This window comes from Parasteatoda tepidariorum, chromosome 5 (genome assembly GCF_043381705.1).
Source record: "Parasteatoda tepidariorum isolate YZ-2023 chromosome 5, CAS_Ptep_4.0, whole genome shotgun sequence".
NCBI classification, from domain to species: domain Eukaryota; kingdom Metazoa; phylum Arthropoda; class Arachnida; order Araneae; family Theridiidae; genus Parasteatoda; species Parasteatoda tepidariorum.
In genome coordinates, this window is record NC_092208.1 from 10,959,441 (window position 1) to 10,985,133 (window position 25,693).

Sequence of the window (25,693 nt, forward strand, 5' to 3'; positions counted from 1 at the left end):
TATTAAATTTTGGATAATTTAGCTTCAACTTAATCGCCANAAAAAAAAAAAAAAAAAAAAAAAGCATTCGAATTTTTTGAAATCCACCAATCGAAACATTTTTGAGGTTAGAGAAATGAAGTAGCTTAAAATTTTTTTTAAAAAATAGATTTTGATATTCGAACTAAAAGGAAGAGTTAGCCGTATTTTTAGTATTTCCATTCGCTTTTTATAAAATGTGATTACTCATAATTCGTTTTTCATAAAGACTACAACAAAAATTAAAATTTTGTTCAAATAAAAGATGGCGCTGTTGCTTCCTTTCAAGTGGTTCCTTTTTGAATACCTGTATCTCCTTTGAATTACGTCACGAGGAAATAAAGAATTAAATAATCTTTCAAGAAAATTTCTAACACTGTGCATAAACTACTCAGCAAGATTTTCTCTTACAGACGAACAACTTTATTTAATTTTAAATACACACAAATGTATAAATTTCTTTTTGGCGCCATTTGTAATCAACTCACGTATGAAGAATTTGGCGACACGTTTCCGCTCTGAAACACATCTTCATTTACTTTATGTAAAATCCTTATTAACGAAAAGTAAGAATAAAATGTATAATCGAATCATAATCTTCCAGCGCGATTACTGAAATGTCATTTAATATGTTTTTCTTTGAAGATTAAAAGTGAAAATTACGAGTCTTTATTGTGATGAGAAGTATTAGATTTAAAATGCAAATTTCCACTGGATGGATATTGTTAACATTGGAATTAAATTAAAGTTTTAAAATCCACGAGTTCTGTGATATCTAAAGTAAAAAAATGTTAGCTTCCTTAATTTTAGAACTTATAAGCGGTTTCAAATTTTTTTGTAAAGTAAATTTGAGCTAAATTAAATTAAAAGTTTTGCAGATTTCGATATTTTTTAAAAAAATTTACAATAAGAAAATAGAAATGAAAAATTAGTACGATGTACGATTAGTACATTTTTAATTACGATATTTTCAAGTGCGCTGAATAAATAATTCATATTAATTTAAAAGAATACATAATTTATTATTTCATGTTATATTTTGGCTGCATTTACTTCAAGCTATATTTCTAAGCATTTTTAAATAAATAGGAGTAATAATAATTAATCACCGTAAGAATTTGAAAATTTTATGCGTTCTTTTTAAAAACTACATTGGTTAAACTTTTTCATCTTATGAATATAAAAATTCTATTTTTATTGATTTTGTTTAAAGTTACATCGCAAATTTTTTTTCAATAAATGCGCATCACATATAAAATTTAAAATATAAATTATTAAATATTATTAATACATGAATAGTTTTGTGAAAATTGCTATTTATCTAATAGCATTTGACTATTTACTCTAAAATACTTAAATGTTTACTCTAAAATACTTAAATGTTTACTCTAAAACATTTAAATATTGCCTCTATTTTACTTGACGATTTACTTGACTATTAGTTAAGTAATTATTAAATTTGGCCTTTTAGTTTATGATTTTGTGTTATTCAATTGTTTTTAATTATTACTGTTTATTCAATTATTTTTAATTATTTATTTTGTGATATTTACTATTTACATTGTGATATTTCAGTATTCACTCTATGATATTTGACTTAATTCTGCTTGATATGTGATAATTTACTCTAAGATTTTAATGACTAGTTATTTTAAGTTTATTTAATCTGAAACAAGCTACTTTATTTAACTTGACAAATCTGTTCAATTATATTTGGATGCGTATTTGATATTTAATTATTTGGGTCATTTTTCAAAAAACTCGAACTTTTGAAGTCCCAGTACTGAGTAATTTTAATAACTTAAATGAAATTCCAAAAAAACATTTTTAAGGATTCGAATTTTTTTGCATCTCATTTAAGGACAATCAAATCGAATGATAATTGAGAATTATTTTAATTTTTCGAAATGTGAAAATTGAGCTATATAGCTTATCTAATGTGGCATTTTTTGCATACCATTTCTTTCACTCAAATAAAAAAAATAATGTAAATTTTTTTTAAAAGAAATATAGTGAATAAATAAATAAAAATAAAGAAATAAGAATAAAGAAATGAAGAAATTAAAATTGAAATAGTAAAAAAATTAAAAGTAAAATATATAATAAAAATAATATTAACAAAATAAAGAAATAAGAATAAAGAAATGAAGAATATAAAATAAAAATAATAAAAAAAATAAAAATAAAGTAAAATAAATAATAAAAATAATATTAAAAAAATAAAAAATAAAATAAAGAAATAAAAATCAATAAAATAATAAAAATAAATTGTCAAATTTCCCTGCCCCTGGCAGCCAAAAAGTACCAACTATTTATTCTCCACGTTGGTAACAATAAGTAGCAGGGGTTATAAATGTGATGTTCACTTCTTCAGGTAATTTTTTTTATTTAAAAATTTTCAACATTGGTAACAGAGGGAAACATAATGAAGATTTAAGTTAATTTTTGTTTTTAATTTTATTTTATTTATTTTTTTATTTTTATTTCATTTATTTTTTTATTTTTCACAATCATTATGTTTGACAAATATTTGACTATATTTTATTTAAATTGCATGTGTCAGTTTATTTGAATTACGTACGTCAAAATTATTCAAGTTCACGATGTTATGAAAAAACAAATCTTTCCAACAATCCTTGATTGATTTTACTACGTGCATTTCGGAAGGAACTGTGATGTTTTTTTTTTCATGTATTTTTTTTTATCTAAACAATTTTTAACATTTAGGTAACAGAGTGAAACATAATGAAGATTCAAGTTAATTTTATTTTATTTTTTTTCAATTTTCCACAATTATGATATTTGACAAATATTTGACTGTATTTTACTTAAATAGCATACGTCAGTTTATTTAAATTACGTATGTCAGAATTATTCAAATTCATTTAGTGCTAGGAAGAAAAAAATTTCCAACAATCCTTGATTTATCCTACGACGTGCATTTTGAAAGAAACTGTGATGTTTATTTTTTCAGGTAATTTGTTTTATTTAAACATTGTTTAACATTGGTAACATTGGTTAATTTTTTTTATTTTCACAATTATGATATTTGACAAATATTTGATTGTACTATTTTATTTAAATAGCATATTTCATTTTATTTAAATTACGTATGTGAGAATCATGCAAATTCACTTAGTGTTATGAAGAAAAAAAATCTATCCAACGATCTTTAATTTATTTTACTTTTCGGAAGAAACTGATGTTTATTTTTTCAGGTAATTATTTTTATTTAAACATTTTTTTTAACATTGGTAACATAGGGAAACATTATGAAGATTCAAGTTAATTAAATTTTTTTTTCACAATTATGATATTTAACAAATATTTGACCATATTTTACTTAAATAGCATATGTAAGTTTAGTTAAATTACGTATGTCAGAATTATGCAAATTCACTTAGTGTTATGGAAAAAAAAATCTTTCCAACAATCCTTGATTTATTTTACGACGTGCATTTCGGAAGAAATCTCTGAAAGTGTATAAAAACATATGGAGAAAGAGTGCGCACCATTTATTAGTAATGGAGCCCATTTCCATTCCACCCTCAACCCTCTTACTTTGACTGCGACCGTCGGTCATCTATATTTGTCCATCCGGAACGGCTTCCAAAAAAGCACCTGAACCACACCGCTCTTCTTCATGTAAATCGAATCACCCCTATACAGGGGTAAAAAGGGAAAAAGAAAAAAATGCTCGTAACAGAGGGATGAGGGGCCTATATAATCCAATTCCATTTCTGAAATGAAATTACGAAGGTTGGCTAAGTGATATACAAATCCAAATATATGGATAGAGAAGAGAGCATTGACCACAGGCTCCTATGAATTATTCAAAGAAAATTGCTCTCCACCCCCGTAGTCCAGTTACCTCCCCCTTCGAAGAAAGGTAGCCTCAACTATTTCAGTCTTATTCCTTTCCTTTATTCACACGTACCTTTTTTTTTTATCCCCCGAAATGGTTGCCTAAATTCGTTTTTATCAAATCTCCCCTACATTTTCTCTTTCTGTGGAGTAAGTGACTCAGATGTGACTTGAAGTTCTTTTTTTTTTTTTTTTAAAGGAAAAGAAATTCTGGAATTATTCACTACCCTTTCTTTGAAAAATTGGACGTGTATTTCGATTTAGTATTTAAAACAGAATTGAAAGGATTGCTGATGGCTTGATGATTGTTGAGCTCTCAAAAAAAATTCTGAAACTCTCCATGAAGAAAGCGAGGAACGAACAGATAAAAATTTTCTGTGAGATATGAATTCCATAATTGTTATCAATATAAATTCGAACCTTTTCATTCGTGTTATAATAATGTAAATATAATTTTTTTTAGTTTGTCTTAAAATTATGCAAATACAAACAATTTCTATTATATATATAAATTATACTATATTATATTTCTATTATATACCTTATATTTTAAATAATTTTTGCATTAATTAAAGCCGAATACTTTAAAACCTTAGAAGTAGATCCAGATAAGATTGTTCCAATTGGATTTGTGCTACTATTGGAAGGTTTGATTATAATTCTGTGTATCTGCATTAGTCATAAACAATAAATTAAGAATAAATAATAAATTCTTAATATTCTAAGAATCCGTCACATATTAATATAACGGATAACCGTAGAACATCAGATAACCGTAACGGATAACCGTAGAATAAATTCTTCAGAATCCGCTGAAAGCTTGATTCAAATAAATTTCATTATTGCATTTTCATAATGACTTACATAATTTACAATTGTTTTACCTTATCGGTCGCACTGGGATTTGTTCCACAGATATTTCCAAAAACCATATGTGCAACATAAGCCTAAATTTTATTTGAGCACATGTCCTACTGGTTTTTTTGTGGTAATATTAACATTTTACTCTGATAGTTTAGTCTAATTGGCGGGAAAATGTTATTATTACCTTATTTGATCTATTAAAGTCTTAACTTGTCTTTTCATTTGAAAAGAAACACGAGTCTTGAAAGGGTTAAAGCATAGTTAAAAGTTTGAATAAATAATTTTGATAAAATATATTAAAAATACTTTATTTTAAAAAATGTCCATCTTTCCATTTTAACACTTCATGGATTATAGCTTGTAGTAAATTCTTTTTGAATCAGTAAAATGAAATTAATTTATTTTAATCAGTTAGATGGAATAAAATTATTATTTCATTTTGGGATTAATTTGAATTAATTTTCTTATATTCTAATAACTTGATCCGATTCAGTTATAAAAATATTATTCTTGAATCAGGGCGATGTTTTATAATTCGTTGCTCTTGAATAAATCATTTGATGTTGTCCCCTGAATTTCAAACAACTAACTTTAATATATTAAAACAAATTTCTTATTTCAATAAAAACAACTGATTTTAATTGGAAAAAGTAATTTTGATCATTTGAGCTAATAGAATCGACCCAATTCATTCTAATAAACATACATTAAATCACTGTTACAAACAATTTTACAGCAATACATTTTCTGTAAAAAAGCATTTTTTTTTTATGCGGATGATTTAAATCAATCATATTAATTTGATATTTTGAACTCTTTTAAAAGAATCATTTACTCAAATAAGTTTATTCTAATGAACTATGGTAATTCGAACATTTGATTAAAATTATGGGTTCGTGATTCAAATCACTTAAAAAAATTGACTGATTTCTTATAGTAACTTGACAATTTAATTTCCTGTATTCTACACCATAAAATCAGCGGTTTGCCCATTCCAATTTAGTGTCGAAAATCTTTGAAAATTGTACGATTGATTTCTTTAGTTTAAATTGACACTAAATCGAGCCTTTTTACATACTTAAAAAGGTTGTATTAAACCCTAATACTAATAATTGATAAAGCTTACACCACTCTGCAGCTTGTATGTGAAAAAAGGTTGTGTTTTTTGGAGCTTCGTAAATTTGGCAAATAATTATTGTATATTTGAACTAATATTTTTCGAAATTCTTGTGTGAAATGATAGTAGGGGATGTTTTAAAACACTTTTGCACAATTATTAGTAGTTTGATCCGCGATGGCTCAGGGGATAGAGCGTTCGCCTGCCAATGAGGTGAACCGGGTTCGAATCCCGGCGATGGCTGGTCGATATGAATCCGCATCCGACTTGCACCGACCACAGTGCTGATGTGAAATATCCTAAGTGGTAGTCGGATGAGTTAGAAGACCTTTGCCGTCAGGCGAACCGTGGGGGGTTCTCGTGCTCTTCCTCTCCATGTAGTGCAAATGCGGGTTAGTTCCCTCAAAAAGTCCTCCACGAAGGCAAATTTCTCCCAATACTTGATCCAGGAGTTCCTTTGTCTTCTGGATTGGGTTCGAAATTACAAGGCTATGGAGATGAGCATTAGAAGTTATAAACCTAAAATTGGGTTGGCTGTTCAACGACGGTCATAAAATAAAATACATTTATTATTAGCTTAAAGAGGAATAATTGTGTAATTTCAAGATACTGACAATATGGCGGAGAAGATAGCAGCTTGTAGACATGAAGTGTACTTGTTAAATGTGAGTTTCTCTTGTCGGATAGAACGAAGAAACTGATCGTAGACTATTTAATACCAACTAAGTTTCATTCCTACTTTACTGATTAAGATTGTTTACCGAGATTTGAGATTGATTTACAGAGAAGATAATTTAATGAGTCATTTCAATCTTCATCTCGGATTGATTTGACAAATTTATCATATAACCTCTCATAAAATGCGCGTTTGTTTTTAGTTAGACACTAAAAATAATAATGTTCTCCTAACGTTTACAAAAATCTGTCAACTGCATAACATAATTTTATAATGTTTAACTTCCGTATGTTAAGCATCTTGTTATGTGAAATCAAACTTTCGCCTTCTCTACTTGATTGTAAACAAGAAGCACCGATCGTCTGACGGTTTCTGAGTAAGCCAAAATTCGCAAAACTAATTCATGAATGGAGAAAATGCATCTGATTTTGGTGTCAGCTTTTTTGTTTTTTTGGATTTTGTAATTAACTACACCTTTTAAAGTATGTATGCACGATATATGCAGTACTAACTTGAAATAACACAAAATTGTTAGAGTTTTGGTATTAGAAATTGTTAAATATCACCCCACAGTTTTTACTGTGTTTTTACATCACAGTTTTTTTACAGTGTCTTAACACAACAGATTTTACAGTGTTTTTCACACTACAGTTTTTATATCATACTTTTTACAGCTTTATATTTACAAAAGAAAATGGCAGGAATATGGTTTTCCTACACGTTAGTTTGTAACCGGTAAGAATTCTCGCTTCTTCTGTTCAAACTGTGTCAACAGTTATATTTTATGAAAGTAAGAATTCTGATTTTCAATTAAAGAAAATAAATTATTTCTACAATTAAATTTGCATTGTTTACTATTAATAGGCTTAAGCATGAAGATATTTAAAAATCAAGGTAGCTTCTATTTCTGTGTTAGAACAACATCTATTTAGTTATAACTATTTTAAAAATAATTTTATTAATTTAGAAACATTTGTATAGTACCAAATGTCAAATACTAAAAAATTCCATAATTAAGTTAATTTTTTTCTATGTATTTTTAGCAGACACCATTTTTTTTATATACAGTCGATAGTTTGTAACAACTGACTTGTCTTTATATCTAAAATATTGTAGCGAGCTAGAAAGAAAAAAATATTGTCTTTTATTTCATATTTTTATATTACATTTTGGGAGACAAAATATGAAAAACAAAATATCATTTCATAAAAAAAAATGAACCGTTTTCCTGTCATGTTTATTGATCGCATAGAGTCTGGATTCCCAGACGATCCAGAAACTAACATCGTTTGAGGTGAGCAAGGATCGTTTTCTAAAAACGATTTCTTACACCTTATTTCGATACCAGAAAAAGAGAAGGGGGAAGAAAATCACCTTAAATGGATAGACTATACGGGCACATCACTTCATGTTACCCTATCATTGCTTCGCCTTCTCCGGGGCACCACATAAAATATTGGATGTGGGTATGCATTATACGAAAAAGAACCAACTTATTCCCAACCAACAGAATTACGAAAACGATAACGAGTGTTGAATTTTAACTATACAAAAAATAAAAAAAATCTTTTGGAAATTAGCACTATTTTGTCATTGGCCAGAAAAATCACATGATATGATCTTTGATATACGAAGCACACTTTAGTTAACTTTGGCAGTCATCGGCATAAAATTATCGAAAGTTGTAAAAGGACTAACCCGAAGAGTATTAATTTATTTTTTTTTTATATTTAAAATGTCAATACTTATCATCTTTTGATTAATGATAAGTATGCTCATTTCAATGATTTTGCGTCTGCTTTCGTAAATGCACTAATTAATTAGATTTTTAAATTTAGGGCCTTTGAAGATAGTGGGTTTAGATCAAAAGTTATCATGCGTTCTCTGTTTTTTTTCATTGTTTAAAAACAAAAATTACAAAATAACAAAGCATTTGTTCTTTTTTTTCTCGCTTAAAAATTCCATAATCAAGCAATAATCTACGAGCAACAATTGATTGTAATTCTACAAGCATCATGAAGTATAAAGTATGATAAAAAAAAATTGGTTTAGTAAATAAAAAAAACTGGATGAAGAGATATAAAATCATTTCATAATTTGAATGACTATAGGACTGAAGTAAAAATGAATAATGTTAGTGAAAAAATATTAAGTATTAGATGCATGAACAATTAAAAATAAACAACGAATTGAATGAATAGATATTGCAGAGAATGAATGAAAATTAAAGGGGAAATTTATTTGTTGATTTTTTTTGATGTAGCATGCTTTTTTAGCCATTATTGTTTTACTTAACAATGCCTTAATACTAAGATAAAATTGAATATGCGATTGGATTCGCACGCTGGTGCTTTATGAAGATATTAATAATGAAGAAATTAATATAAAAACTAAATTATCAAATTACAATCGTTAGCAGTTTCATTGATAATTTAATTTGGTGAGATTTTTGATTGTGACGATTGAAGACGATTGGAAACTTCTTTCTGTCGGATTAACTTTTTGTGTGATTTTCATGGTTTTCTTTTCCCTGCAACGCAACTGCGAGATAGTTCCCTCAAAAGTTTCTCACAGACTAGTTTGCCGCAATGCTTCATCCAAAGCCGCGGTGACTCAGGGGATAGAGCGCTCGCCTCTAAATGACGTAAACCAGGTTCGAATCCAAACGATGGCTGATTGATACGCATTCTACACCCGGCTCGCAGAAACCACAGTGGTGAGTGTATATATTCTTAGTGGTATACAAATCATAGGTTAGAATCCCCTTACCATCAGGCTAACCATGGGAGGTTTTCGTGGTTTTTCTCTTCATGTAACGCAAATGCGGGTTTGTCCCATCGAAAAGTCCTCAACGAAGGCAAATTTTTCCCAATACTTGGATCCAGGAGTCTCTGGATTGTCTTCTGGATTGGGCTCAAAACTTTAAGGTTACAGGGCTACCAAGTTAAACTTTAATAATCGTAAACTGAAAATTGGGTTGCCTGTTCAACACCGGTTATAAAATAAAAAAAAATAAAAAACAGTTTTTGACTTTATACTTTCTTTTTATCCATTAGCAAAATGGGTCTTGTTTTTGGTTTGATGGCGTGCGCTTCTTATTTGGACGTCATCACACTTTTCAACTGTGTTCAAGAGTAACAGTAAGCAGTGCGCATGCGTTGCTATGGCGACCACTGCTGCTTGATAATTTTTTTAGAATTCTTTTTTCACTTTTAATTTTGTCATGCATTAAGTTGATGATCGTATTTTTTATAATTTTTTAATGCGTGGTTGTTTGTCAGGCAAATATGACAAGCTGTATTTTTGCTTGCTAAAATTTTAATTGATTTCTGGCCCCTACATTCAAAATTTATCACCATTCAATAGAGAAATCCCCTCTCTTTTTTCAACAGCAGCCTTAGTCTTGTAAAATGATATTTTTTAGTATATTTTAACCAATTTTAATTTCAAAATATTAATATAATACTAATTGCATCAAGTTTTGACACCTGAGAGTCATTTTTTTTACAATAAAGTAAGAAGAAGTATTTAGAAAACATCATTAAATTTTCAACTTTTTGAAAACGGAAAAAAAATTTAATTTCTATGTTATAAATATCAAAAGAGGCAAAATAGCAATAAATGTAGCTTTTACAAAAAATATGTTATTTTTACACAAAACAGTAATTGAACTTTTACAAGAGCTAAACTAGCAGTCTTATAATGCATGTTTGATTGTTTCATATTTTCCTGAAAAGTCAAGGAAAGTGCACTTTTATGGATTCAAATATTTAAAAGGAATTTTCAAAAATCGATACGCGCGAAGTAAAACTTCGAATCGCCGGTTCTTTTCTGAAAATCCAACGCAGAAAGTACAACTGACACAAAATTTTGGCGACAGCCGAAAAAGTGCACTTCGTTTTGCTGTATGGACTTATGTAAATCCACTTACTGGAACATTCTCCCATACTGCAGTAGTCTTGTCAATACTTGTTTGCTTATGCAAAACTGATATATCCTTTCGTTTAAACTATCCGACACCTCTTTTCTAGATTCAATAACGCATTGTAGGTTCTAGCTGAGGCTTTTCAATCATCGTAAATATTGCTTTTTCATAAAGACTATCTTCAATGCAAACAATATTTTTTTTTCTATTGGCGAACATGGGCTCTTATGTAGTTACAATTCCTCGCCAACGAAGTAAAGACCTAACATAAGTAAAGATGGTGAGAAAAATGCTTTATTTCTTGTACTGTCGAAGTTGGAAAGGGATATTTTGCTCAATATGAGATATCTGTTTTGTTTATTTTCCCTTGTTTATTTATTTTTTTTTTCTTATTTCTCTTTCTAAAAAGAAAGTGTTTTTTTTTCTTTATTTGATAGGAGTTTAAAAAAGAAATTGGAAAAAAAATTTCATATTTTGTTTGCAATGAGGGAAGAAAAAAAATTTCAGTAAACTTAAGGCTTTTAGTCTCAAATTCTTGAAAAATAAATTCGTCAATATAGAATAAATATTAAAGAGAAAAGCTTATCGATGGGTTAGGAGCAATGTAGTGTTAAGAAATACTTTTTTATAGGCGAAATTTTTGCAATATTTTTAGTCTTTATTCCAGTTAATTCTTTTGTAGTTTCTGAAATTTCAGCTAGAAGAGAGCATAATATCCAGAAATATTTTATTGATTACATGGTGGTGTTATCGTAATTGTTTCTGCACAAGTGTTCGAATTCTTCTGAATTGAGCAAGAATTAATAAGAACACTTTTATTTATATCACATACAAGCATATAATATTTTTTATCCTTAAGAATCTGTCTGCGGGATTTTTTTTTATCTAAGATAATCTGTTCAAGTGAGATTTTGAAACCGAAAGAGTCCGTTTACATTACTTTCCATATACACTTTATTTTGTCTACATGATACGCTTTTCTTGTTAGGTTCTGTGTACGCAAGATTCTAAAATAGAGAAATTCTGTCTAAGGGAATATCTGCCGAGTGATTCTGACCACGTGAGATTCTGCCCAAGTGAGATTCTCTCCCTGTAGGATTCTTTTTAGGTGAATATTTATTCCCAAGGGCTTCTGTCCAACCAAGCTTCTTTAATTGAGAAATTCTGTTTACACCAAAATTTAAATTTACGAGGCTTCGTCCATGTCACATTGTGGAACTTAGGTAATCAGTCAACGTAATTTCTATGGAAACATTTTGTCTCATCGATATTTTGCCCAAATTCACTAATCTACATAAGTATCATCCATTCTCTTCCCCCCCCCCACATTTATTCTACATTGCCTTTAAATCAAAAAGAAGTGAGATAACGTTTTTTTTTGTTTTGTTTACTAATAGAGCAATAACAGTTAGCTCTCTTGTAAGGTAAGTCAACGTAGAAGACTACAAAATTATTTCAATACTTGATTATTTTACGAACATGCTTTTAAAATCGTGACACATTTCTATAACTTTGCATAATTAAAATAATATTTACTCAATAAGCAAATTGATAATTTTTTACACTTCCAATATCTCATATCAATTGTTTTTGTTTACAAAAAATTGAAAAAAAAAATAAATAGAGAAAACTTACTATTAAATTATTTGGATAATCTTAAAAGTAGTATAGCACATAAAACCATGCAACAATACCATATTTGCATTTGGGAAAAAACATCATTCTTTTCAAGTCTGCGATTATCACTGATTAAGATAAACTATCTATCATCGCAACGGTATTTAATCAATACATATGCTGATGCATCACTGATAACTTTTCTTCATCCTTGCAATCGTATCGAACGACGAAAATAAAAAAAAAAGAAGAAAAAAAAACGGTGATTCGTCCGGAGTTCATAAACTGAATTACCGTGTTTCATTACCAAAAGTCACACGGAAAACCCCTTTCCCGGGCGACGGCGAAATTTATGGGGTGGTCTAAGTGTCCCTCGGACTGATTAGGCCTTCATTAAGTATAAAACTCTTTTTCCCAGAGAACAAAAGGGGCGGCTGATTCAGTCGATTTTTCTGCTGGCTGGTCATCGGCTCCAGAATGGGACTTCTTAATCTCATTTCGAAAGGGTTGGGTCGCAAAATGACCCTTCAGATTCACCCCGACTTCCGGAGACTTTCATTTCAACGAAGATGCTGGATTTGCTAGATGGACATTTGATGAGGGCTGTGGACATTCTTTAAAATGAGTATCCAATTCTTTTGCTGTTGATCTCCCTCTAAAGGCGCCTCTGTATAAATCATCCTTCATACGTAACCATGACAAAAATTTAGTTCAGTAATTATTCTGTTATTATGAATATCTCTCGGATATATGAGCATCAATTTCTTTTTTCGGGGACATAGGTTTGCGAGGAATGTTAGTAATTATTTTTCAAAGCTTTTCCGTGATCTATTCAGGCTATACCTTATGGAATTATTGATAATTGTTCCTCAAATTGTTTTAATGATCATATTCTTAAAATTTATAATACGTGCTTATTCATAACTGAAAGTTATTCATGATCATCACATGCATTTACAGACTACAGGCTGATTCTCTGACCGGACGATAAACAATTGACGTCAGACTTCTTGTGTGACGTCATTTGGAACGCCATCTGTCAGTTAGCTAAATAATAGGCATGTTATGACGAAGATCGGTTATCAAGGATTAAGTAAAAATGTTAAACATCATTAGGTCAGTTTAAGAAAAATTCAATGCGACGATTTAAATCATTTTATTGTCATTATTCATGTTTTGTTTTATTAATCAGCAATACATCAACTGAACACTTATATTCGGAAAATGATTTGAAAAGAACAATTTAGTAAATAGACTTATACAGTAATTTTCGAAAAACATTTTAATCATTTTTGGAATCCTAAAATGTATTTTTTCTACGGTAATATAACCTGCTTTAAAAATTATTTAAAAAGTTGCAATATTTCATAACCAATCTTAATTTAAGAGTTTTAGAGAAAAAAAAAACATGCTATCTGAAAGTCTAGTAAAATTAAAAGAGCAGCCATTAGAAACATAAAGCATAAGGAAAATGTTTGCCAAACTTTTTTCTTCATTGAAAAACAGCTATATTTGAAAACTGAGCTAATTCATTAATGTTCTGTTCTTTTGGAGATAACGCATTCCTAGGCAAAGAAAATCTGAATGTTTTCAAATTATGTTCAAAACTATTGAACATTCATATTGTTTGAACATTTATCTTTCAAAACTATTGAACATTCATGACTAGTGATAATTTATAATAGTGATCTGATGATGCCTAATAGTGATCTGATAATTCATAATAGTGACCTGATAATTCATAACTAGTGGTAATTCGTAATAGTAATCTGATAATTCATATCTTGTGATCATTTATGGCTAGTGATAAAGACATTTAAGTAATAATTCATAATTTCGAAATGTTTTTGCCTACCTTTCATGGCTTTAGAATTGGAGGGAGAATCTCTGTTCCATGGAGGATCTCCGTGAGCTGTGAAATCTCTGAGCTTGAGGTAAGAGATGCTGAGCCTAATGATCGATGCTTTGTCCAGCTGGGTAGTTATGGCAGCGGGCAGGGGTAGCAGCTTGGCTAATTCATAGAACTCATAGTTCTCTTTGCCACGCCGACTCCTGGCCGCGTCCCTTGACTTTTCCTTTCGCATCTCCAAAATGCTACAAAACATAAACAACGCTTAGAAAACACGAATTGTTTTTTTTTTTAAACATATGCATCACAGAGTATTGAATAAGATTTTGAGCAACAGCAAAAAAACTATGCATTCGATTCAGCAAAGTCAGTTCAGCAATATTTGAACCATATTTCGTTATTTTCGACATGGCTCAGGGGATAAGGCGTTCTCATTCCAATGAGGTGAACCAGATTCGAATCCCTGCAATGGCTGGTTGATAAGAATCTGCATCCGGCTTGCACCGACCACAGTGCTGACGTAAAAATATCTTCAATAGTAGACGGATCATGGGTTAAAGTCCCCTTGCCACCAGGTTAACCATGGGAGGCTTTTATGGTAATAATTTAGATTAAAAAAGTACAAGTTGTTAAGTACAAGACTTTAAGTATAACTCGTACAAGACTTGTACAAGTTGTACCATTGAACCTCCTGTGGCGGAATGAAAAATCTTAAGAATTCATTGGATAGATAATCAACTTTTGAATGCATGTTTTATATTTCCTATGTTGGTGTGATTCAAAAACATGTGTGTTTAAGAAGAGCTAGAAAACGGACAAGTGGACTGCGGTTTAAAGCTTAGAACCAACAAACATTTAGTTCTTGAAAATAAAGAATGGGTGATAGGGTTAAAAACAGATGAGCTATAGAAGCACCTTTCAGAGTTTTTAAACAAAGTAATAAGAAAGTGCGGAAAATTGCATTGAATTGATTAACTAGTTTACACGAAATCTTTTAAATTAAACGTAAAGTCGAGCTCAAAGGTATGCAATCATGAAAAAGCTAGAGCGAAAGGCTTTGATGACAGATAGTGGCAGCAGTCTTTTAAACATAAGACAAATTGCTGCGCAGCTGTCATGAGTCGTTGCTTTTCACTACTTCTAAGCATTTTATCAACAGCAGCAATGGATTCAAAGGAGACCATGAAATTTGTTAGCCCTATAACTTGTCAGATACCATATTAACATATAGTGTCCCCCCCAAAATGGACTACCCTGAATAACTAATGATTTAATGATCGGATCTACACGTTCTAGGACTCAATCTTAATGGCTTGAAAGGTGGGGGGTGACATCAAATATACTAATTAGTTAGTGTAGACGATATTTTAAGTTACGAAATCAAACACAAAAGCGTAATTTATCTAAATAAAGGCACCTTTTTTTTGTTGACGGATTTGGATTTTTCACCATCCAGAATATAAGAGATAGCTGCAATCTGAGAAATCTGGTCCCAATTGTTTCGTCTGGAGAACTGTCCAAAATTAGGATCTCTTAATGTTAATTTTGCTTTTTACATATCTCACCATATCGAGAATTTATTAAGTGATTTGAAATATTTTTGAACAAAATAATCAAATTCGCTTATCCAAAGATAATTCCACAAAAATTACTTTTAATAAATATTTATTGTTTTTTATTATTTTATTTAATAATAGTCGAACAAAAATGTGAGTTGTGAGGTATACTTTATTTTAAAAAATTTAATTTTTCGTGGGAAAGTACGAAATTTGAGCAAAATCGGTCAAACAGCTTCTGAGAAAACGAATTTTTAGAAAATCGTGTTTTTAAAATTCCATTTCTTAGCAACCACATGCATGAGGAACGATAACAATATTTATCCTAAAGAATCTCATATCTTTATTAAGCTGACCATCCCTCACTAAATATCAATATATTACTATTGCGCGTTATCTTTAACTGACTTTACATTCACTTTAAATGCTTTCATTCACTCTAAGCTATAGACAATCCGGAGTGCACTTCTTTAGCCTTAATTTATGAAAAGTGGAGCTAGCTTATTTTTGATGTTACCACACTCGCAAACTTTTTCTAGGGTGGACCTTATACCAAAATTTCTGGTATTTTGCTGGGTTCAGAAAGAACTGAAAATCAAACTGAAAGATTTAAAAGAACTGAACAATACACTAATGCAAAATTTAGATGGTTTTCTTTTTTTAATCTGTGTGCTTAAGCTGTTTGTATCATTACCTCTGGTCTATCTGCGTCGTCTCTTAATTGTCATGCGACGTATCACCACTATAATACACTAATATAAAATTTAGATGATTTTCTTTATTTAATCTATGTGCTTAAGCTGTCTGTATCATTACTTCTGGTCCGTCTGTGTCATTTCTTAATTGTCATGCGACGTATCACCACTATAATACGCTAATATAAAATTTAGATGATTTTCTTTATTTAATCTGTGTGCTTAAGCTGTCTGTATCATTACCTCTGGTCCGTCTGTGTCATTTCTTAATTGTCATGCGACGTATCACCACTTTAATACACTAATATAAAATTTAGATGATTTTCTTTATTTAATCTGTGTGCTTAAGCTGTCTGTATCATTATCTCTGATCTGTCTGTGTCGTCTCTTAATTGTCATGCGACGTATCACCACTATAATACACTAATATTAAATTTAGATGATTTTCTTTATTTAATCTATGTGCTTAAGCTGTCTGTATCATTACCTCTTATCTGTCTGTGTCGTCTCTCAATTGTCATGCGATTTATCACCACTATAATACACTAATATCAAATTTAGATGATTTTCTTTATTTAATCTGTGTGCTTAAGCTGTCTGTATCATTACCTCTGGTCTGTTTGTGTCATTTCTTAATTGTCATGCGACGTATCACAACTATAATAAACTAATATAAAATTTAAATGATTTTCTTTATTTAATCTGTGTGCTTAAGCTGTCTGTATCATTACCTCTGGTCTGTCTGTGTCGTCTCTTAATTGTCACGCGACGTATCACCACTATAATACATTAATATAAAATTTAGATGATTTTCCTTATTTAATCTGTGTCCTTAAGCTGTCTGTATCATTACCTCTGGTCTGTCTGTGTCATCTCTTAATTGCCATGCGACGTATCACCGCTCAACACAATTTTGTGTCGGGGCTTCCTTTTATTATTTCCTCACCAGACTCAAAATGGTCAGCATTTCACCCAATTCAAGTCCCCAGCGTGCATATAGGTGTTGTATTCACTAAGCCGAATTGCCATTGCCTTCTCCCCTGCCAACCATTCGATACCCGACCCCCTTCAAACGAAATTTTCTGGGGGTGCATTCGAAATAGGGTGGCTGGGTGGATGTGTCACTCCCTTAGGAACACCGGTTCCTCTCCCTTTTGTGATTTTGGGTGAAGACAAGTCAAAGACAGTCGGTCGACAAGTGAGAGACTTCAACAAACTCTGCGTGATGTCATCCACGCTCGAATTTTTCGACTTCGTGTCAACTTTTCTCTCTATTCTATGGTCAGTTCTAGATTTGAAATATAAAATAAAAAATGAAAAAGTACGATTGAAGGAATGAAAAATGAGTTTTTGAGTTTGTTTGGTTTAAATGGAATTCCAAACACACATTTGTCATGGTTGTAATATTTTTTTTTCGGCAGAAGAGGAAGGAGATCAACTCGATTGAATGTTGTTCACGTATTTTCACTTGAGTAAAAAATGTGAAGCATTCAAACTTTGTCTATGAAATAAGTTAAATCTTCCACTACTGTTCTATGCATCTCAAAAATACGAAATTTTGCACGGCCTTAACTATTAAGTTGAATTCTGTATAATTTAAACAGAATAGAATATTAAATTAAGGTAGTTCATTACAACGCCTGTCGTTATCCAAAGTAACACTTTTCATCCAATGATATTCTATTTTCATAATTTTCGTCCGAGTTGGCAACAGTTATTTATGGTTGTTAGGTTAAGTTTTCTTTTTATCTCGCTATCCATTTCCATTTATGCTATTTGGTTCCAGCACTTCAAAAAGATCATAATACCCCTCTCCCAGTGACGTCAGCACTAACTGATCATTTTTAAGCAAAATGGCGTCTTAAAGTTAAGCTAAGTATCTCCATATAAGTCAGAATGTTAATTAACTTGAAGTTGATTAAAATACAGTGCCGAATCGCACATCGAATTTTTTGAAATATAATTCCTTCTCATTTATGTCTTATACAAAACTTATTATTTGTTTATGCATTTTATTGTAACCGTGATATATTTTTGTTTTGTGTACCTGGCAACTTCGGAACATAATTAGTTTATGTTCTACATGACTTCATGCCTGTCTTTGTGTTAAGTAAGAAATATATTGCGAAAGAATTGAAATATTTATGAAATAATCTTTATGTAAGAATATAGATTGTGTCACTTAAGACTATTGATACTTGACGGGCTAGGCTTACTCGAAATAGAATGGAAAGAATAGTTGCTAACGTAAACAAATGCCACATTTCATCAACTAATCAGGATAGAGGTCACACTACGTCACTTGCGGTTATCCCATTATGAAAATGGCGCAAGATTCTTATGAAGAAAGCAGCAGTTTCATGAGGGGAAAAAAAAGAAAAGCGTCATGATGCAATTTTGTAATATTTGAAAAACTTCTCTAATGATATACTATTGAGACTGATAAAAATATACAAAATAATAAAAATATTCACTAATTTTAATGTTTTTCATCAAGGTGGATACATCCGGTTCCTTTTAAAATATTTCATGATTTTAAAAATTATGCTATTTGTCCACTTTAAAGTTCAGAATATCTATTCTGCAATATGTAGGATAAGCATAAATCTTTAAGTTTTAGGTACCCAATTTATGGCTTTATTGTTTTTTTGGCAAAAAAACTCACTCCCTTAAGTCTTTTATCATCAGATATTCAATCACATCCAAACAAGCTTACAAAAAAGAAAAACATTTGTATTATCCACTTTTCTCAAAGTGGTCCAAGAAGTCAGGTAGTTTTTTCAACATGCATGTAAGGTAAACCAACCAGTGAAGGAACATTTCATATATATTGATTAAAAATAAGAATTTGAAAGTTTTTCTTTAGATTGATTGGTAACAATAGCTTACTGCCAAACAATAGGAAGTCATCTAGCAATGTTTTGGATTACCTGGTCAAATAGACTTCTCTGGAAAAATTTTTGAATTTGTTATTATCTCTGCAACACCTTGTTTCTTTGAAAAAATTATAAGGTGAGTGTTTGTATTTATATGTTTGAAGTGGAATTAATTGCATGTAATAGTTTTATTTTTCTCACTGTGAAAAAGAGAATTCAAAATATAGTTATTGAAGTTACGTTTTATTTTTTTTAAGCATCATAGCATAATAAAGTACTGAGATAAGGGGGTGTTTATTCACTGGATCACCAAACGATGAAAAACCAGTGAAGGAACAAGTGTTCCTTTACTGGTTTTTTTTCTAAGTTAATGAAAATAAAAGATAAACTTTAATTTTCTTGTACCTTTAGTGATGTTCCGCATCAAAAGTATGTTAAAAATACGAAAAACAACTTCTAACCAGTGAGGGAACAGGCATGTTCCTTTACTGGGCATAGATTTCCCAGTGAATGAACAGTATGTGTTAATATATTGACACTTTAATTTTCAATTCATGATTACAAAAAAAAGTTAACATTTTCCAAGTATTTATATGCTATAATTTCAGGAATAGGCTTGTTTTTAAATATTTGTATGGCTTATAAATTCATAAAGAGCATTAAAAAATGAGCAAAATTAAGTGTTCCTTTACTGGATGTTCATTCACTGGTAAGAACTGTTCCTTCACTTGGTCTTCTTACTACTTGTTATTTGAACCTCCAAAACTTTAAAACAATACTATGTAAGCTCTCTATAATTTTTTTTACATAATTTGCATTTAGTAACAAATATGTTGACATTGTCATTTAACTAAAATTACGAATTTTGAAATTAATATGATTTTTTAAAAAGTAAGCGAAGCTTAAGTGTTCCTTCACTGGTTAGTTTACCCTATTATCATCTTTTACCATAGTGGTTTTTAGACATTTCCCCATCAAGTGTCCAGTTTAAAAAGATTTATCAACAAGATTTATTAAAAAAATAATTTGCAAATTACTCCCTTTTCTCATATTTGTTAATATAGATTAACCCTTCCAGTTCAGAAATGTGCCTTATCAACAAATATGTTTCACCACTTTCACAGAATAGTATTTTTTTTCTAATTTCTAAGTTCAATATGTTCTTATCAACAAACATGTAGTGTTAAAATTGGACCTCTTTTTATTGTAATTTCCTCTTTTATAAGCAGTTGTCAACAAATCTTCAAAAAAGTATTATCAACGTATGTAAGTATTATTATCACTTTCTTCAAATAATTTTTTTCAATATTATTCAAGTCAAATATACCTATTCTTTTATTATTATTTTAAAATTTATGCATAAATGCTTAAACCCACCTTTTCAATTCTGAATGAAAGTTAAATGAAGTATTTAAAACATACGTATTCTTAATTTCTTGCATTTATTTATTTTAAATGTTTTAGTTTTTAAAGCTATATATAAACAAATAATTAGGTTTAAAAATGATTTTTAAGGGCTTTTAAAGTGGTTATGAGGATAAAAGATTAAATATTTCAATATCAGTTGTCAATGAGGATAAAAAAAAAAGTACATTTAATGTTCAAGAAATACTTTGAAAAATACAAATAAAAAAGAATAAACGAATTAAAAGCATTAATTTTTTTTCTAAAGGGAAAGAAATTTTATAATTCTAAAAAAATATATATATTTTTTTTAAAATGTCTAAATACGTAGTTAAAAGTAAATAAATTTAAACTTGCCTTAAAGATATGACATTATTAATTTTTTTTTCATCTGTCAGATAATAAAAGTAATGTGGTGTTATTTCGTTATTAATCATTAACATTCAATAATGTACAACGAATGTAAAGCAATAGGAAAAAAAACTAATAATTTTTAAATCTGCAGCGGAAGATTTTTCTTTTTATTTAACTTGTATCAGTCATAGTAGTTTGAATCTTTGAGTAGAAAAATAAAGATAATACAAAACCAGCATAACCTATTTTCCAAATAAAAGAAAATGTTCCAAAGAACGAACAAGAATAAAAACCAACAAAGATAAAACTAACACTCAAGTTTTTCATTAGTTTTTTCGTCTTCATACTTTTCTGATTGTCTCAACATCGGGGGGTGGGAGTGGAGTACAACATAGTAGGTGTCCGTGATTTCTGTGGAATCATTTTTACACCTCCTCTTCCTTTCTCCCTTTTTTGGGGGAAAAGCTTTTTACAATGTTTCTCCACACACATGTTTTCCCTTTCACCCCCTAGATTATACGCTTAGAAATCCCTATTTTTTTCCTGTTCCCCCTTGGTCATGGATTATGGTCAGTTTCTGCTCTCAATCTCATAGACAACAATAAGTGAGATTCCGTTTTGATTTTCGAATCAGCTTTGGCCGCCATACTTGGCCTTTCGTATGTTTTTAGAAAGAATTTAAAAATCTTATAGCTTTTGTAATTATCATCTTTATATAAGTTCAAAATGTAGAGAAAACAAGGAGAAATTTACAGAACAGTGAAAAAAGGGAAAAAGGAAAAAAAAATAATAGTAAAAATAATACAAATCTAAAGAAAAAAAACGAAACAAAAGGAAAAAAATTAATAAAATTATTAATTTTAATGAAAATTAATAATTTTATTAATTTTTTTCTTCCTTTTTTTCGGATTTTATTATTTTTTTCTTTTTTCCTTTTTTCATTGTTCTGTAATTTTTTCCATGTTTTCTCAACATTTTAAACTTATTTTATGAATTCCATTTACTATATATATATATATTATCTTTTCTTAGCAGCGAAAGCCCATTGTTTTGAAGATAGGAGGGCTTCAAGTCGCCTGCGGAAATGGAACTCTTGCCGATGACAATTTAGAGCCTCAGTAGCATGATTATCAGCATTGAAATTTCTTAATAGAGAAGAGAATAAGGAAAACCTCTTACTGTTAGCTCTACGTCAAAAAGATTTTAACACATATTATGCTGCATAAGACATTTTATATTAGCAATATTGATATTGCTAAAATAATAATTATTAATAAACTAGTTCTAAACAAAGATTAGTAGTATTTATAAAAAATGTTAATAATAAATTTTAATTAGATGTTAAAAAATATTTTAAAACTAACAATTTATTAAAATTCATAAAATTTTTCTAAAATTATTTTTATATTTTTGAGATTTATTTTAAATATTTTATAAACTAAAATGAAAAAAATACTGCTTTTAATTCTTTTTTTAAAAGATTAATAACGATGGAAACAGTACTATATTCATTAAAAGAAGCAGAACTATTTTGATTGTAGTAAGAAAAAAAACAAATTAATATTTTTTTAATTCGGAATAACAATGCCAAAATTTCAATTTTTTTATGAATTATTATTTGATTTTTTTTATGAATCATTTGCTACTCTTATTCCTTAACGTCATTTTAGCTCTTAGTTCCAAAACATTTGTTCATACAAATACGAATTTTTGTACGTACAAAGTACATAAACAATTATAACTTTTAAAGTTAGAGAGATTGAAAGAGGAACATCTAAGTATCTTTTCAAATCATTAGACAAACATTCCTAAATCTTCCATGCATTCTTATGAATCGAGGGTTAGTAAAAACCATATTCATTTAATATTAATATTTATTTTCAAGTTGTTTAAGAATGTAAACAATTAAATGTCGTTTACATTAATTCTTTCTGGATTTAATATGAAGTCATTAGTCGTTTTTAACAGATTCAAGTTATAGCTTACTTTCATTATTATTTTAAATAATAATGACATTATTTTAAAAGTCTAGTGAGCTTCCTAAAATTGTTTTTCAAGTAACTAAAATGTTTTGGGTTCCGTGGCCAAACATGGCTTGCTACAAAAGGACTTGGTCTTCGTTATGGAGATCCTGTTGTAAGCATGGACATGAGTTGGGGTCATATGGAGTTATTCGGGGAACTTGGATTTCGTACGGTTGGTTTAACGCAGTTGCGGTCAGCAATCAGGGATTTTTCTGTTCTTTTATACCTCCCTCTCTTTTATTTCGTTCCAATATGCCTCCAATAGGAGACAGGCGATAAGTAAGGATTTTTCATCGATGTATCTTAACGCTTTCTTTTTCTCGGGCTCAATAAAAGAAGGAGAAATACTTGCTATAAATCGTGCATTTTCTTGAGAAAAAAATCAATGTAGTCAAAAACAATATTTTAGGAATAAAAACGATGATTTTTACATAGGGAATGAATATCGCTTAGCGTAAATTAAATGATGAAATATTTAAAGCTTATAAGTTAAGTTTATAAGTCAAGTATAAGAGTCATTTAGTTTATAAGTTAAAAGAGGTTTAACAAAGAAATTCAGAACGTAGAAAAATAAGATTTCCTAAACCAGTTGTTCCCAAATAGTGTTCAGCGGAGCTCTAGGATTCCGTGAAAAAGTCACAGGGTTTCCGAGAGTTAGAAATTTCTTTTTGCTACTTATAATTTTCTAAGACTGTAATTAAGGCTTTCAAATATCCAATTAATAATTCATTACTTATTTAATATTTCCGTTATTTTTATGAAATTATTTAATATAAATGCTTGCAACCAAAGAAATTTCAAAGCAATGTTTTTTCTAGTAGTAATATAATGAATGAAATATGAAAAAAATCTGAACTTGACTTTTCTAGCACAAGAGTACATTTTCTAGTACATATTTTTTTTAGCAATATGCAAAAATACATTCAAAAGAGAATGCTTAAGTTTACTACACATTAAAATTAAATATACTACATGCAATCTAATTTAATGGAATTTACTTCCCGTTAAATCCAATCGGTGGTTAATTGCCAACAATTGTACTCAATGGAATGAATGATTACTAAAAGCATTTCTGCTGATATGATTTTTAAACTTATTGGGTATGTACTTTATATGATTAGTATCTTAATTCTCTCAGAGGCCTATTTAGGTAGTATCAATGTAGATATAGTTGTAAATTCTAATTTTTAGACCGTACATGATTTTTGTCTATTTTTCTTTTGTATAATACAAAAATACATTCAGATGAGTATGCTCAAGTTTACTAAGTATTAAAACTTGATATACTTTTCGTGTGCAATGTAATTTAATTGAATTTATTTAACATTAAATCCAATTAGTGGCTAATTGCCAACAATTGGATCCTTTAAAACTATGTACTAAACAACAAGAGTATCATATAACAGACTATTTGGACTTAAAAGTTATAAAGAACATCATATACCAGACTACTTGGACTTAAAAGTTATAAAGAGCATCATACAACAGACTACGTGGACTATAAAGAGCATCATATAACAGACTACTTGGACTATAAAGAGCACCATATAACAGACTACTTGGACTATAAGGAGCATCGTATAACAGACTACTTGGACTATAAAGAGCATCATATAACAAACTACTTGGACTATAAAGAGCATCATATAACAGACTACTTGGACTATAAAGAGCATCATATAACAGACTATTTGGACTATAAAGAGCATCATATAACAGACTACTTCGACTTAAAAGTTGTAAAGAGCATCATATAACAGACTACGAGGACTATAAAGAGCATCATATAACAGACTACTTGGACTTAAAAGTTATAAAGAGCATCATATAACAGACTACGTGGACTATAAAGAGCATCATATAACAGACTACTTAAACTATAAAGAGCATCATATAACAGACTACTTGGACTTAAAAGTTGTAAAGAGCATCATATAACAGACTACGTGGACTATAAAGAACATCATATACCAGACTACTTGGACTTAAAAGTTATAAAGAGCATCATATAACAGACTACGTGGACTATAAAGAGCATCATATAACAGACTACTTGGACTATAAAGAGCATCATATAACAGACTACTTGGACTATAAAGAGCATCCTATAACAGACTACTTGGACTTAAAAGTTGTAAAGAGCATCATATACTACCTCTACTGGAGAGTAAAAATGCATGCAAAGGAAAGTAAGTGATGACATACCAGTTCTCCCACCCTCTGTGCTGGATCTCGGAGGCGGTGCCCATCATGTACAGACATTCCAACTGCCTAGAGGGTGAGAGAAGACAGTCATCAGCTTCCTTCATCACTACTAAAATACGCACACAACATACTACTAAAATACGCACACAACATACTACTAAAATACGCACACAGCATACAACTAAATTATGAAACGAAGTTAGTGAAAGCGCCACGAAATGTTTCAATTTTTTATACGTAAACAACGTTTGACAGTCAAATTATGAATATTCCTGTTGGAGTCACGGTGGCTCAGGGGATAGAGCATTCGCTTCCCAATGAGGTGTCCCAGGTTGGAATCTCATCGGTGGCTGGTTGATATGGATTCTGCTGCCATCTCGCGCTGGCAGTGCTGACGTAAAATATCACTAATGGCTGACGGACCATGGGTTAGAGTCTCTTGCCGAACCGTGGGACATCTTCGTGGTTTTTCCTCTCCGTGTAAAGCAAATGTGGATTAGTTCCATCAAAAAATCTTCCACGAAAGCAAATATTCACCCTATACTTCATCGAACAGTTCCCTTGTCGCCTAGATTGAGTTAAAAATTACGAAGCTGCGGAGTTGTTTATTGATAGTGGTAAACTCAGCAAAGTCTCAGAAAATTGATAA

The 25,693-nt window shown here is 29.9% G+C and overlaps 1 protein-coding gene across 4 annotated transcripts in view; it reads right to left on the reverse strand.

The window, feature by feature from the left end:
* The window catches only part of LOC107455153 (protein trachealess), a 337,778-nt gene that overhangs the window by 77,967 nt on the left and 234,118 nt on the right, over positions 1 to 25,693 (reverse strand). For 3 of the 4 annotated variants that reach the window (XM_043046105.2, XM_071180991.1, XM_071180989.1), the window contains exon 2: positions 13,937 to 14,175. In XM_043046105.2, coding sequence (XP_042902039.1) covers positions 13,937 to 14,175 — 239 coding nt within the window. Of the gene's footprint in view, positions 1 to 13,936; positions 14,176 to 25,044; positions 25,111 to 25,693 lie in introns of all 4 variants that reach the window. The other variant, XM_071180990.1, reaches the window with a different exon arrangement.